General features: G+C 35.0%; 2 protein-coding genes across 2 annotated transcripts; both read left to right on the plus strand.

The window, feature by feature from the left end:
- Positions 1–4613: 4613 nt before the first annotated feature.
- LOC137393894 (monocarboxylate transporter 9-like) lies at positions 4614–10908 on the plus strand. Its single transcript, XM_068080608.1, has 5 exons — positions 4614–4896; positions 8199–8348; positions 9572–9673; positions 10309–10808; positions 10903–10908. The coding sequence occupies exons 1-5, from the start codon at positions 4614–4616 to the stop codon at positions 10906–10908; spliced, it is 1041 nt and encodes a 346-aa protein (XP_067936709.1).
- Positions 10723–15780, plus strand: LOC137394831 (monocarboxylate transporter 7-like). Its single transcript, XM_068081603.1, has 5 exons — positions 10723–11022; positions 11273–11452; positions 12539–12664; positions 14577–14770; positions 15477–15780. Exons 1-5 carry the CDS (start codon positions 10908–10910, stop codon positions 15654–15656), a joined length of 795 nt encoding a protein of 264 aa, XP_067937704.1. The 5' UTR covers positions 10723–10907; the 3' UTR covers positions 15657–15780.
- The last annotated feature ends 850 nt before the right edge of the window (positions 15781–16630 follow it).

The raw sequence follows: 16630 nt of genomic DNA on the forward strand, positions 1-16630 counted from the left end.
TTGAGACATGCTGCAATAGTTTAAGAATGATCAAGTCTTTTCCAGAAGGTTGGTTATAAAAACATTAAAAGAAATAATCTGCAGGAATCTGCTTCTCTTCAAATATTTTGTGCACGAGAACTGCATGTAGGCTGGCTCATGTTGAAAAAGTCAATCAATCTGTGTAGCTGAAGGTGGTCGTCGTGACAGCTGTATCACCATGTGTGTTATTTTACAATGGCATGAGAGCGCGCTTACCTGATGAACTCTGGTGGACAGGTGAACCAGCAGAAGAATCTATTGCATGGGAGTAAAAAGCAAAATGTAATCCAAAAGGTTTTCTATAAATTATGATTGCATGGAGAGAGAATACAGTTAAGATGTATATGTCTAATTGACGTTGTAGAATAAACAGATGTATAAAGTATTTATGAAGTTACTACCAGATAGTATATAAGACAGCTGTGAATATGGTAGCCTGTTCTAACAGACTAAAATCATGTGAGATATCTGTTAAAGATGTAAGGAAAAACTAGAAACTGTTGTTAAGTGCTTACAGTTGAAGTCAATTCAATGACAACCAGTAGGTGAACTTGATGTTAGCGAGTACGTCTAAAATCTTGGTTAGATAACAACATGTGGAAGAATTCTGGCTGAAGGAATTCTACATTAGCAATTAGCCAGATACACTCAAAATTAGGCCCTCTCTGAACCATCCCGACTAGTGATGAACCAGTGATATAGATGTTTTGTATACTGTAGATATAAAATGAGATATAGTAGGTGTAGACATCAGTTAATAATATAGGCAATGCTTCATTTATGGACTAAATATATAGGAAGACTACTTGTGTGATTCTATAGTCATATACGTATAGTTATATCTTGGGTCAGTTTAGGTAATCGTTCTCTCCCATCTGTGTTTCAAGTGATGAGCTTTCTGTTTAAGAGTCATCCTTGTTCATCATTGCCAAAAATTATACACTCTTCATTGCAACTTCATAGCAACCACTGACTATTATCATTTGTGTTTTTTTTGTAATATTCACAGTTGTAGATATACATCACTTTGAGCAAACTTATTTTGACATCAAATGTATTGGTATTTTTCTAAAAATGAAATAATTATACACAAAAATTGTAAAAATCTCTGAACTCCAAGTTAGGGCAATCATACCCATAAGCATTAAATCAATCAAACCCCAACGCTAATGTTCAAGGCCAATGTTCTATATTGTTTCATTGTGGTATTGTTGTAAACTACAGCTGTAGTCAGCGAACTCATTAAAGTAGATCATATTAAACATTGTTTTTATCAAAGGAAGCTTTTGACATCCAACTCTACAAGTTAATACTAGACAAGTATATACAGACCATCTGTAGATAATCTCAATAATATTTTGAAAGATGCCTTTTACTCTCTTGTAATAGGCATCCCTATACAACAGCTGTACCAACGGCGCCTATCTCTCTTAGCTTATGCAACATATTATTTTCACCTTGAATATTGATCTGACCCGTACTACCTTACTCAACAGTCTAAACTCTCTTAACCTAAGAGTGCCGCTATGTCAAATTGTGGCCAGAGTCAGGTCTCATACCAAAGTTTTCAGGCTTTGGCCAGTCTTTCTGTTTATCTCAGAGAGATGAGATGTATTACTAAATTTAGAGTGGTCCTAAGACAGTATCTGTTAAATAATCTGAGATAGCCCACCCCGGGTTGCTTGCTGACTTTCAGGCCAACACCTTGATTAGCCATGCTGTTATGGATTGGACCTGCATCCCTAGTTTCATGGCTAATAATTGATATAATATTTACGTATGTATTTTTTCTCTTCATCAATGTTACTACTTTCAGATTGTTTATAATATATTCAAATAAGGCAAACAACCAGTACAACAGAATATTCACGGTAGCCGTTTTCTGGTGGTGCTGAGTAAGTGGAGACAACTCCCAAAAGATGAAGGATTACAAGTATATTAGTGTTACTAGTCTCTGAGCTCGATACATAATCCTAAACATACCACTGTTAGCTCTGCTGCTGTAATGTGTGATAACACTCAGTGCACTGTTTCCCATTCTCTACAGTGTCTCAAACATACATTATAGCACAACAAATTTGGAGGAATTTAAGATTTGTATTAATAATTTTGATTTGCATTTTCTTCTCAAAAAGAGAGAAATAATTTTAAAAGTTCTAGTTTTGACATGATTTTTAAAGATACTGTTAAAACCACACACTCTCAAATTTCATTATGATGACATAAGGAAGAGAAAGGTAAGTGAAAATATAAAATACCAAAGCACTGAGAAGCTGAGGAGGGTACATACACATACAACTCTGATCAGAGTAAGTAATTACATGACAGCCCATGTGAGGAATGACTAGGCTACACAAAAGAAATGTTATTATCGCTTGTGAAGTGCCCTGCTATCTCTTCTTTGCATCTTAACACACACTGGGGCAGATTCAAAGCTTAGCAGGAGAAATGCCCACTGCAGCTCAATACATTGAACTCTTGATTGGGCAGTCTAATGAGGTAACCCTTCGGCCAATGAATGAATGACGTTACTGTGTACCGTCTGCTCATGCTCGGCTCGAGCTGCGATATGTACTGCTTAGCATACATTTGTACAATACTCTTCTGATTTATTGGTAATCACTCGTGCTCAAATCTATCCTAGATTATTTGCAGGCTACTGTGTTTCACGTAAGCAATCGGCTGCGTAGTATATCTACACTGCATTGTGCGTGCAGAGGTCTAGTCACCGCTACTGTTTATCAAGGTATCAGCTCTTATAACCGTTCCTGAACTAATAGCTTTTCAATGTGGCAGGCAAACCTTTCTCTGCAAACAATATAATATTATAGAATATTATCATTTTGAAAAATTTAATAATTGTTTCTATTTTTGCCATTAGAAATTCTTTTACACGTTCTTGTTACTAGGCGATTGAAACCTAAGAAAATTATATGTACAAGTTTACATTCAAAATATTCAATTATATAATGGCTTTTAGCAATTTTAACTTCGATTAGAAGCTCATATCAATGTAATTTAACGCACAATGAATAGCAAGTGTTATATATCAGTATGTTATATCTTTACACTACCTACTATATATCAGTATGTTATTCCTTTACACTACCTACTATATATCAGTATGCTATATCTTTACACTACCTACTATATATCAGTATGTTATATCTTTACACTACCTACTATATATCAGTATGTTATATCTTTACACTACCTACTATATATCAGTATGTTATATCTTTACACTACCTACTATATATCAGTATGTTATATCTTTACACTACCTACTATATATCAGTATGTTATACCTTTACACTACCCACTATATATCAGTATGTTATACCTTTACACTACCTACTATATATCAGTATGTTATACCTTTACACTACCTACTATATATCAGTATGTTATATCTTTACACTACCTACTATATATCAGTATGTTATATCTTTACACTACCTACTATATATCAGTATGTTATATCTTTACACTACCTACTATATATCAGTATGTTATATCTTTACACTACCTACTATATATCAGTATGTTATATCTTTACACTACCTACTATATATCAGTATGTTATACCTTTACCCTACCCACTATATATCAGTATGTTATATCTTTACACTAGCTACTATATATCAGTATGTTATACCTTTTACACTACCTACTATATATCAGTATGTTATACCTTTACACTATCCACTATATATCAGTATGTTATATCTTTACACTACCTACTATATATCAGTATGTTATATCTTTACACTAGCTACTATATATCAGTATGTTATACCTTTTACACTACCTACTATATATCAGTATGTTATACCTTTACACTATCCACTATATATCAGTATGTTATATCTTTACACTACCTACTATATATCAGTATGTTATATCTTTACACTAGCTACTATATATCAGTATGTTATACCTTTTACACTACCTACTATATATCAGTATGTTATATCTTTACACTACCTACTATATATCAGTATGTTATATCTTTACACTAGCTACTATATATCAGTATGTTATACCTTTTACACTAGCTACTATATATCAGTATGTTATACCTTTACACTACCTACTATATATCAGTATGTTATATCTTTACACTATCTACTATATATCAGTATGTTATACCTTTACACTACGTTCTTGTATATTAGTATGTTAAGGCTAGTAGTCAGGTGCCACATATTATAACCTTTATAAGCTTCAGGTTTTGATTGTGAGACTGTGTCAAGATGGGTCAGATGCAAATGTCTGTATGAATGCGTTAGACAAAACCACACTAGCCCAATGTACAAAACACAAAAAGGTTTTTCCATCGGAACAGGAGCAAGTTAGAATGTAGCAATCAATCCATGATTAAATGTACAGTTACAGCTGTACAGCTGAAATAGATCAGTTTCTATAAATCATGATGGGAAAGAAATGATCACATAATCACATTAGGTGTTGATAAGAAATAATGTATTCCCTTGATACACTTTTATTGGCCGGCTACCCTCCTATAAAGGCTCGACATAATCACATGCCGAGCATACTATTTCAACTTCACTGCTTATCAATATCTCAGCATGGCAGCATCACCCAATACCAGCTCGCACCAGAGCAAGCATCGCTCTCACCACTCGCACAAGGAGAAAGAGGAAGCAAAAGTGACGAGAGTTGAATACGAGGTACCAGATGGAGGTTATGGCTGGGTTATTGTTGTCTGCGCTTTCGCATTCATATCAATGCCAATGGGGGTGAGCGCTTCCTTTGCACTCTACTATGAAGAATGGATCGACGTTTTTGACGCTGGCAAAGTTAGGACATCCCTGGTTGGATCAGTCGGGTCCGGATGCGTACCATTGCTAGGTATGTGGATGGCTTGCTAGTAGTCAAGCTAATATCTTAAGCAAGACAAAGTATTTTTACACTCTTAAAATGACTGTTCAATGATTAGCCAGTATTGGGTCAAAAATATTTCTGGCTTTATATAATATGGTAATTGCATTTCTTGCCTTTTGAGAATGGAAATTCAGCAGTTTATTTTGAAAGCTACACACTTGTCAATCCGTAGAACTTTTTAAAGCTAATTGTACGTATAACTTATTGTTGACCTGGTAATCATCAATGAAAGGATGTTTTTCATTACATATCAAAAGGAAAAAATAAATTAACAGACAGAAATCAAGAAATATTTAGTAAGTTGAACATAGGTGTTTTGAAAGTTGATAGTCCAATAGTATTTTGGAGAAGTTGGAATAGTGAATTGAAGGTTGTAGTGACATAATAAATGTATATTATAATCTCAATTTTGTTAAAATCGCTATTTTCATGTAGCGGTATAAATATTTGTGCCAAGACAGTTTTATATTTTCTCTGAAAACTTGAAAGCGCAAGGCTTTCACCTGTTCAATGCTTTTAAGGTTAGCCGACCTACACTTCACAATACCACATATACGTATGCTTGACCTAACAAATATGATACAAATTGCTGTCATCTCTGCATGAATCCTCATTGGAAATTGAAGCATATCGATAATCAGGTGACAATTACCATGTCATCAGTCAAATAGAAGATAAATTACGTCTTTTATAAATTGAGTTGTCATAGAGTTACAGTTATTGAATTTCTTTACATGCCAGTGATGCCTGTGGCAGCATTTTTTAAGGCAACACCTTGCTAGCTAACCGTTATTGAATCCAGTCGAGAGTCTACAACAGATCCTCCTAAGAATATGTGAAACGTTTAGCTGCTATTAAGAAAATACTTCAACATCTGGACTGCAGATGACATCAAACATTGCCTTTATTGAGTCCGATTCTTTCTATAGATAACTTTTAACCTTCTTAGAACTAACCTAGCTGTCAGACTGGCGATGTCCGCGACTTCTTTCATTTTTGATCAAATAGTCAGCAGGTGGGTGTCTATGTGGCTGGTTCTCAGGAACCAGATGGAGTTTTGGAACCAAATATTTTAATCCCATGGTGGAAGGCACAGAGCATATGGGTGTGAAGTTTAGATGAAATCTGCCAAAAAATGTGGAAACCCTTAGTGTTTAGGCAGACTAACAGTCAGACACAATGGGATTTATTGATATAAATGTATAGTTTGCCAATATCATTCTCGGGCAGGAAGTGTATTTACAAAATGAACTAATAGTTCTATCTACATGTAGGTCAATAACAAAACATGGTAAGTGTGTTGTAGAGATTCAGAGAACTGACAGATATTTGAGAGCATAATTGAACCTTTCTGCATCATTCAGTCTTGTTAAGAGTTTAGTCTACAAGAAAAATATCGTCAAGCAGCTTGCTTCTAGATATGCCCATATCAGTCTTGTTACATAGACATTGATAAAATCATTGCAACCAGTCAAAATCAATAAAATACTTAATTTGACCTCAGTGGTCGAGCAATGCCCTTTAAACTAACAATTTTCATAAGACTGGCCAAGCTAGGTCAGGTTATAAGTCATGCTAGCCTTGGATAAGGGGTGTGGATATGTCGTCAGATGCAGAGCTCATGTATACAAATATATGGCCTGTCATTTGATGCAAGGATTATAATGAATTCAGCCCATACATGTATGCATAAATATATAACCAGAATAAACTCTACAACAGTTCATAAACAGAGATAAAACTAGCCCTGGCTAAGGTGTGTTAATATATCATCAGGCATTACACTAGACTTCACTAATATATAGCCTATAAGAAGTTGTCTTACACAGAGTTTGTATTTTTCATCTTAGCGTTTTGACCGTGATCACGTTTTGTCGTTTTAATTTTGAGCCATCTTGGCAGTCAGATCACTTTAAACATCAAAAACAATCTCAAATAATAGAAACATACCGATACTTTCTGATAAAATCTAATAAAATTTTCTGTAAATTCATCATTAAACTGGTCTAAACTCCATTGATATTGATGGTTCATTTTTATGTTTGAATTTTCATTAGAAATGAAGTGCTAAAGCTTTAAATCAATAGTTAAATTAAGCCAACAGGCCAGCGCAGTGTTTATACGACTTTAACATAACAAGATACAAGTTGCAACACTGTAAATATTGATAAATGACCATTTGCTGTCTCAATGAATACGTGAGTTGTTGACGAGAATGTTTTCAGCACTTCCGAAATGTTCTTTGATAGCCAACTTTGTCGTATTCCAAATATCTTTTAGAATATCTTATCACTATTTGTTTTGTTTTTTTCCTTTGAAGCCTTTTTTTCACTTCTTGTGTTGCGGTTGTGATTAGATTTGGTAACATCAAAATTCAAAATGTTTTAGATGTCGCTTAACCTTAAGGTCTTTCACATGATCTACAGTACTGATCACAGCAGTATCTACTTATACTTGATCCGCAGACAATATCGACAAACGTAGAAATTTTAACAAAGTGTTTAATCACATTCAAAAGAAGCAAATTCTTTGAAATAGTTGAACACAGATATTATCTATGCCACTTGTTGACCTGTGAAAGTTTACATCAAGGATTGAAACATTTGGTGTTGTTTGCGAGGTGGTTTCCCTGGGTTGAATAGCGTCATAAGTGAAACGTTTCGTGTTATTGTTGAACAGGAAAGGCTTAAATATAAATATCACCAGAAGTTTTAAGCTAGTCTAATAACTGAAAGGCTCTCAAAAATGCATGATTAGTTTTGATTGGCTACAATGTAGCCAATCAAAACTAATCATTGGCTACAATGTAGCCAATCGAACTTATTTTTTACCCAAGCAATTTTATTGCAAAATTCATTTGTTGTTGTTTTTCAATATTGGTTTGCAAAACCTAACCTAATTTTTTATAATTACTCGGTCTATAACTATGCATGCAAGTAAAATAAATACGTACTGGTTAAATTTGCAGAATTCGCATCATGGAAAATCTCTTACAATCATGCTGCCGGCCAGTCTGCTAACTTTGATTATTATCGTCCTTAAAAGAAGGAGGTTGTTAAATTTTGTCACTAGAGCATTTGCTGCGGTTAGCTGACGCCTGATTCAAAAATATCTACCAGTTTGTTGACTTTTATTTTATTGCCCGAGTGACTAACTCAGTCATGTTGTCCGCACAGTGGCCTTGTCAATTGTCAATTAATTTTTATTTCTAATCGTCTCCATTTAGAGAGTTTATACAGAATAGTGTAGAACCTTCTTCCATATTTCAGGCTCTCTAGGAGGCATGATACTTACAAATTTGTTTAATGACATTCGGCTTGTTGGGATAACAGGCTGCATAGTTGCTGCCTCTGGACTGATTCTTTCCTACTTTGTATATGACATCAGTTTGTTGGCCTTCACTTATGGAGCCATTGGAGGTCAGTCTTTTTTATATCTTACAGTTTAAATATTTTTATTTCCTTATATCAGCACTTCTAACTGTTTGTATAATTTAATGTTTTATGACTGTAAATTTTTATAGTACTGCTGAAATGATATAATAAGCTTCAAACAAGTGAAAAGATAAAAAACACAACAAAAATGCAATACATTCTGTTTAAAGAATTTGTTAGCATTTATATAAGTAACAACCAGCAGGTAAACAATAATTATCTTACATGTGATAACTGCAGTTGATATACCTGCTTGATGCATATCATCAGACTAAAAAGAGAACTGTTTAGTATTGAAAACCTAGTCAAAGAAGAAAGATTTTAATCATTTACAGATCTGCTGCTACTTATGCAAAAGGTGACTGGCAAGTACAAAAGCTTTTCATAGTTATCAGCGTTCCTTTGATGAAAGGACAGCTTGAGAAAAGAAACTTGAGAAAAGTGAAGACGCTGTCTTATGACAGCAAGTCATGTATTTCAGAGTGCTTTCATATGCTATTATATATGTTACTATAGCCAAAGTTGGTAGAATTCAGCTTATGAGTGCAATGTTCATTGTATCTCGCCAAAAGGCTGATTGAAAAATTTTGTTTGCTTGTTTCATACAGTGTAAACAGTGATGCAGTTTGCAAGCTGCCTTAGCATTGTTGTTAAACCACAGTATATGCGAGAAATCTGTTGCTGTTGCTCTATTACTTGACTATTTGATACACAGAGCTATCGGTTGGCTAATGATATAGTTGATTTCAAAACTGTCACTATGTTGACCAACGTCTAACAAAAGGCCTCTTTTTCACAGAAACTTTGATTTATACCGTCCGACACACCGATAGTATACTGAGCTTTTTCAAGTATGCTGTATTCCTATTTTGTTTTTGCTATAAGCCTTTTATTTTTTCTGCTGCCTTTTTGGAAGTGGCAGCAGGTAGACAGAGCACAAGTATAGGTAAAATATAATGATCTCAGTTTTGTTTTGCCAATTTTCATAACTTATTGTGCATCTGTTGCGCTACATCCTCCTTGACCTGCACATTCTGATCATAATAATTTCCAGGAACAAACGGTTTTCATAAAAAGTTCCTAAAACTGATTCCATTTAAATGTTTTTCTTATAACCTCTAAGTGGTTTACACGGACAAGTTGATCACTTTCAAACATGATCAGATCGGTTGGAGCAGGCTGCAGTTGTAATGTATGATCTGTTGTAGGCCTTGGCATGGGACTGATGTTCAACTGTGCATATCTATCTGTTGGATATTATTTTGATAAAAACAGAGCATTCGCGACAGCACTTGCTAGCTCGGGAACAGGTAATATGTTCTAGCTCTAAGCGTGGCATCGACTATCCTTAGTTACATTGTCATAGAATAATGCTGTATACAACCATATATAACCATATTACGTGCTGATCCTTTGATAAGATACTAGTTTCGCTGACTTGTTTAAAAGGCTTTCAAGTCAATACAGAGAGACTGCAAAATTCATTTCATATTGTTTTTAAGTTTGGTTTGCGAAACCTAGGCTCAGCTCTTTTAGATATGAAATTTATAATTTTGCAAGTAAAATAAATACCGGTTAAATTTACAGAATTCGCATCATGGAAAATCTCTTACAAATATGCTACCAGTTAATCTAAAAAAAATTTAACTATCATTCTCATTAAAAGAAGAGAATATTCAAATTTTGTTGCTAGAGCATTTGCTGTGGTTAGCTGATGGCTGCTTCAAAAATATCTACCAGTTTGTTTGACTTTTATTTTAACGCCTGAGCGACTCAGTCATGTTGTTCGCGCTGTGGCCCTGTCCATCACATTCCTTTCGGTAATTGAATCAAACTGAGCAATGTGAGGCTAAATTGTCGATCAGTGAAACTACATCCGTGTTTGTAAATTTAATGAAGATGTCGCCTGATTTGATTAGCCAATATCTATGCTTAAAAATTTTAGGGTTCGGGACTCTCATATCCCGTTTGATCAACATGGTGATTAAAGCTTACGGTTGGAGAGGAAGTTTATTTATTCTTGCTGGTATCTGTATACAACTGCTAGTTCTAGCGTCTCTCATACGACCTCTCTACGCTAAAAAGGTCGCTAATAACGATACAATGGCCTTGATTGAAGAAGAACTCCCAAAAATCACTGATGATAAGCATACAACCGCGAAAGAAAAAGATGACATTAATGCTTTCTCGTCTCATGAAGGAATAGGAAGAAGGAAACTGTCGATCGCACCGATAACCCATCGGAACTTCTCATCGCACATGCACATGAGCCAGGTCGTTAAGCATAATGATAAAGCTTTGAGACACCACACAGGAGATATCAAGCTGAATCCCTACAACAGGGACGATTTATTTTTTAGCGGTAGTTCGTATGATATTGCGAAAATAAAAGGAAAATCTGGGGAGTCTCCACAGAATTTCGCCAGTCAGCTAACAATCGACAGCGTACAAATTAATGAATCTCGTTGTGGCAAGATTCGTAATAATCTTAAACGAAATTTCAACCTGCGAATTTTTAAAAGCTTAACGTTCTGCTTAGTGGTAATGGGTATGACCTTGCACCACATGGCATTTTTTGTGCCATACACTTACATCATCAGTCTAACCAAGGAGAAGCAGATTCCTCCAGAGAAATCAGAGTATCTTATCATCTGCTTTGGTAAGTAGTTTTACTAGGTCACATATTAAGTAGGCCACATGGTGGTAGATTAAAATCAGAACAGCTGCTTGCAATTTCACCACTACAACAGCATGTGTCATCATTGCATTTCTTCCATTAGTTTGCCATGATGTTAATAACTAAACAAACGCCATTGCATAGATTGTATGGTTATTTAAAAGATAATAGCAATACCTTCGGTTGAATAAACAACTAACGTTTTCTTTACCATGTGCCATCGCTTTTGTAGGAATGTCCAACTTTGTGTTCAAGCTTCTGATTGGCCGAGTAATGACATTATACAAAGTTGAGCAGCTCTACGTTGTGATGACGACACTTTTTTTGGGGGCGCTCGCGGCTACCCTCATTACATTTTGTCAAGAATTCTACCAGTTTGTTTTAGCTGCCATATTGTATGGAGGCACATCTCGTAAGTTGCTATAACCTCAACAACATTGTGCTCTGAATGAAGACAGTGTGAAGCACTCATAACTGTGAAGTCAAACATAACTTTTGGGTCAACTCTTTGAAAAAATTTTAAGATTTAAGATTTTAAAAATAAATTCAAAAAGTATTATTCGAGCTTCATTTTTGCTGATAGCACTTTTTCAATAGGAATTGTTTCCCATATGTTCAATCTGTATGTGATGACGACTCTTAATCAATTAATTGACCTCAAGTTCTGCCACTGCAAGGTGAGCTGTGGTGAACTATTCATTGGCACATGCTGACAAAATGATCTTCACATAAGAAATTTCCAATATTATTGATAGACAGACTTAAAATGTACAGCAGTATTTGTATCTCTCTGCCAAACTATTTTTATTTTAGAAGAGTGATTTGGTTACCTAAGCTTTCCTATTTCACTTATAGAGGAAGGCCTCAAGAGTGCATAATTTGCTAATTCCTAACAATAACTGAAGTTCAACATAGCAAAGTCTTTTATGGAATTCTCTAACTGTTATATATCAGCTTTAAAAAGTCTGTGTCTATGTGACTATGTGTCTATGTAACTATGTGTCTATGTAACTATGTGACTATGTAACTATGTGACTATGTAACTATGTGTCTATGTAACTATGTGTCTATGTGAGTATGAATCAATGAACCGTTTACAATCATGGGGCAACAAGGACTGAGCTTTCCTTAGCAACTAGCAAACAGATTTAAATTGAACACAACCAGAGAGTAAAACATTTGAACGATCCTATCAAACATTCACATATCTAAACTATTCCCACCAAGCAATGTGCTAAAGAATATTATTGTTGTGAGGAAGGCTCGGGCACAACAAATGCTGTGTTAGCTACATGTATTTCAAGTATTTGAAACAAAATAAAGGTGATTCATAGACTAACATCAAGTATGCAGATTTTATACATTGTTCCCTTCTAGTGAACATGATATATTATGGTTGTTTTTACTGGTGATTATACAGAAATTGTGAGATACGTACATAGGATAAATTTTATAATGTTATTGCAATTGTGATTTAGCACCTTGTTATATTTTGCAGCCATAGTGACGATATATCTGACAAATATACTCGTGAAATATTTGGGAATTGAAAATCTGACAAACGCCTTCAGCCTAGTCACAATCATTAGAGGCATGGGGAGCTTATCAGGACCCCCATTGGCTGGTGAGTTCTCCTAGTACGTTATACTCAGGCTCTAATCAGGGACAAGACAACTCCAACTTCAAATGCGGCTGAAGTAGGTGATGTGTATTGTCTTCTCACACAAAAGAAGTTATTTTTAGAAAAAGAAAGCTAACTTGCATGGCTGATTTCAAGTTTAACTCTTATACAATATCATATATTCTGTAGATTCCAAGAACTAGATAGAGAAAATTTAACAGTTTTATCTGGGAGCAAAATAATATAATATGAGTTTTTAGTGGGTATACAATTTTAAAATGATAATTTTTATCACTTTTAACAAAATAGCAAAATTGCCAGCTTGTAAATTGCAAACTTATGAGTATTTCAGTGAGCAAGTCACAAATAAGTTGCCAATATTTACAAATTAGCACAATCTTTCACTTTTATTCTAAACAAAACTACTATATTATATGTAATACAAAACCATGTTTTATCATCGTTTATCAAACTTATGTAAAAGTCTTTTGCGCCATAACCTCTAATGATCACTCAGTTTGTATACTTGAGGAGCAGGTACTGCCAAGTTTTAATATTTGAGGAGCAGGTCCTGCCAAGTTTGTATATTTGAGAAGCAGGTTCTGCCAAGTTTAAATATTTGAGATTCAGGTCCTGCCAAGTTGGTATATTTGAGGAGCAGGTCCTGCCAAGTTGGTATATTTTAGAAGCAGGTCCTGCCAAGTTTAAATATTTGAGATTCAGGTCCTGCCAAGTTGGTATATTTGAGGAGCAGGTCCTGCCAAGTTGGTATATTTGAGAAGCAGGTCCTGCCAAGTTTAAATATTTGAAGAGCAGGTCCTTCCATGTTTGGATATTTGAAGAACAGGTCCTGCCAAGTTGGTATATTTGAGGAGCAGGTCTTGCCAAGTTGGTATATTTGAGGAGCAGGTCCTGCCAAGTTGGTATATTTGAGAAGCAGGTCCTGCCAAGTTTAAATATTTGAGATTCAGGTCCTGCCAAGTTGGTATATTTGAGGAGCAGGTCCTGCCAAGTTGGTATATTTGAGAAGCAGGTCCTGCCAAGTTTAAATATTTGAGGAGCAGGTCCTTCCATGTTTGGATATTTGAAGAACAGGTCCTGCCAAGTTGGTATATTTGAGGAGCAGGTCTTGCCAAGTTGGTATATTTGAGGAGCAGGTCCTGCCAAGTTGGTATATTTGAGGAGCAGGTCTTGCCAAGTTAGTATATTTGAGAAGCAGGTCCTGCCAAGTTTAAATATTTGAGGAGCAGGTCCTGCCAAGTTTAAATATTTGAGGAGCAGGTCCTTCCATGTTTGGATATTTGAAGAACAGGTCCTGCCAAGTTGGTATATTTGAGGAGCAGGTCTTGCCAAGTTGGTATATTTGTGGAGCAGGTCCTGCCAAGTTGGTATATTTGAGAAGCAGGTCCTGCCAAGTTTAAATATTTGAGATTCAGGTCCTGCCAAGTTGGTATATTTGAGGAGCAGGTCCTGCCAAGTTGGTATATTTGAGAAGCAGGTCCTGCCAAGTTTAAATATTTGAGGAGCAGGTCCTTCCATGTTTGGATATTTGAAGAACAGGTCCTACCAAGTTGGTATATTTGAGGAGCAGGTCTTGCCAAGTTGGTATATTTGAGGAGCAGGTCCTGCCAAGTTGGTATATTTGAGGAGCAGGTCCTGCCAAGTTGGTATATTTGAGAAGCAGGTCCTGCCAAGTTTAAATATTTGAGGAGCAGGTCCTTCCATGTTTGGATATTTGAAGAACAGGTCCTGCCAAGTTGGTATATTTGAGGAGCAGGTCCTGCCAAGTTGGTATATTTGAGAAGCAGGTCCTGCCAAGTTTAAATATTTGAGGAGCAGGTCCTGCCATGTTTGGATATTTGAAGAACAGGTCCTGCCAAGTTTGGATATTACATTACCGTATCATCTTTTGCAGGTTTTGTTATTGAGTTGACAGACAAAACTAAGTCAGCATTTTATGTCGGAGCATGCGCTGACCTATGCTCAGTCACTATGTTTGGGCTGGTGCTTTTTATAAACAGGAAACGGTTCACTCCAGCCACGCGCCACTCCTCCATTTCGATGAAGCAAGCTGTCACCGATGAAGAACGTGATTCTGGGGTAGATGAGGTACTAGCGTTATGATAAAATATTAGTGTTGCTCCTATCTCAGCTTGATCAATTGAGAATATGCAACTGTAAACTGAAGCAGAATTTTTGATCAAAAAGATTGGGCTGTCTTGGGACTAAATCAATTTAATTTTATAAATTTGTTTTTAATTAATGTTCAAACGCCATGATTACAAATAACAAAAATCTAGCAGTATTTCAAGCATTTACAAATGTTTTTGCATAGATCCAAATATTCATAGAAGTTTTTAATAGTTTGTATGAGCGGCAAATTTTGGATGTTTATTTTACAAACTGTAGACACAAAATCTGAAATATACTTAAACAGAATACTACAAACATGAAAGATATGATGAAGAGAACTATTTTTTCCATAAATTTTGCAGCATTTGATGTGCGCTGAAACTGAGGCCAAATTTATTTTGCATTGTATAAATACATAAATTGTGTTAATATCTTTCATAATTATGCCAAGCTAACTCACAGCGTTTATATGAGCTTGTATCACAACAGGAATTGTACTCTCTTATATGAACAGTAAAAAGTGGCACAACTCCCATTCTGTGACATAATTTATCAATTATTAAAAATGCTAGTGACATTATATATTATTATTATTATATATTATTATATGTTTGGTTTCAGTAGCTCAAGTCTGAGTCGTGAGAATGCTGTAAACTCATTTTTAGTCTCCCATTTTCTTTAGGATGAGAGCCTGTTGTCACCAAAAGTAATAGTTACTGTACCGACAGCAGAGGGAAATATAGATAAACTTATTCACTACAGCAATGAGAATTTTGATCACCTGGCAGCCAAGGATCAAGTTGAGCACAACAAAAGAATGAGAGAGCGTATTGCAGAAAACAAAGCGATGGCATCGTCATAACCTGTATTGGCATGTCAACAATAACAGGGGCTGTGCTCAACTTACTTATCTATAAATGTATATAAGTGGATTATAGCAACTAACTAATCTACCTTGAATACCCAGTCACCAATATACCCTCTACACCTGCATGTATATACCTATATGTAAGTGTTTTATGCGTATGATTGTGTACAGACGAATACTAATACGCGGCAAAAGGCTAGTAATACTGACATAATTAAAATAACCAAATATGTGAATATACAGATACACTACCATATTGGTACTTCTGTATAAACTTTTCTCTCTCAAACAATAAAAATATATTTATAATATAATAACAAATTATCTGCATGTATTTTTTAAAGATTTCGCTTAATACTTTGGTTCCAAACAGTTTCTATAGGAGTAAACTTGTTCAATACAAGTGAAGGATTCTTGCCTTGCAACTAGATCAGATTAATGAATTTTTAGCATGCTGTAGCAAATAGTAATTTACCTATTTAGAAGAAAAAAGCTAAAATTTCAAAAATCTATAGCTAAAATGTGAGAATTTTGAAACTAAACAGTGATAAAGAACTACCTAGTTTAGAAATAGAAAGCAATTTACAATTACGATACCAGAAATATGTTGTTATAATAGCTTGTTAGTTTAATAATTAGTTTATTGTCAAAAAACAGCAAAACAAAATTTGAGTTAAACTTTCTATCATTCATTTCACTTGACATACAGCAAGCAATGGCGTAAAACTGAATTTCTTCATAGAAAGCCGAAGAGTTTTAACGCAGAAGCAACGATAGAAGCAAAACAAATTAATAATATAGCCAAAATATAGTGATGAGAACTAGACAGGTGCTACTGCATTTACAAATATGCAAACCCAGTATATTTGCAGCTTGTTCACTGAGCACTTGACGTAAGCTATTGTTAGTAAACTTAGGTAGACAGTGGATATACGTGTACATATCTATAATTAACAATTGTCCCAAAC

The sequence above is a fragment of the Watersipora subatra genome, chromosome 4 (assembly GCF_963576615.1).
Source record: "Watersipora subatra chromosome 4, tzWatSuba1.1, whole genome shotgun sequence".
Classification (NCBI taxonomy): domain Eukaryota; kingdom Metazoa; phylum Bryozoa; class Gymnolaemata; order Cheilostomatida; family Watersiporidae; genus Watersipora; species Watersipora subatra.

What these genes read in the sequence shown, in the direction of transcription:
- LOC137393894 (XM_068080608.1), top strand. Translation starts at nt 4,614, where the DNA reads ATGGCAGCATCACCCAATACCAGCTCGCACCAGAGCAAGCATCGCTCT. An exon ending in CGGATGCGTACCATTGCTAG is followed by an intron (nt 4,897 to 8,198) that starts GTATGTGGATGG and finishes TCCATATTTCAG; the next exon opens with GCTCTCTAGGAGGCATGATA. An exon ending in CACTTATGGAGCCATTGGAG is followed by an intron (nt 8,349 to 9,571) that starts GTCAGTCTTTTT and finishes GATCTGTTGTAG; the next exon opens with GCCTTGGCATGGGACTGATG.
- LOC137394831 (XM_068081603.1), top strand. Translation starts at nt 10,908, where the DNA reads ATGGGTATGACCTTGCACCACATGGCATTTTTTGTGCCATACACTTAC. An exon ending in GTATCTTATCATCTGCTTTG is followed by an intron (nt 11,023 to 11,272) that starts GTAAGTAGTTTT and finishes TCGCTTTTGTAG; the next exon opens with GAATGTCCAACTTTGTGTTC. An exon ending in ATCAGGACCCCCATTGGCTG is followed by an intron (nt 12,665 to 14,576) that starts GTGAGTTCTCCT and finishes CATCTTTTGCAG; the next exon opens with GTTTTGTTATTGAGTTGACA.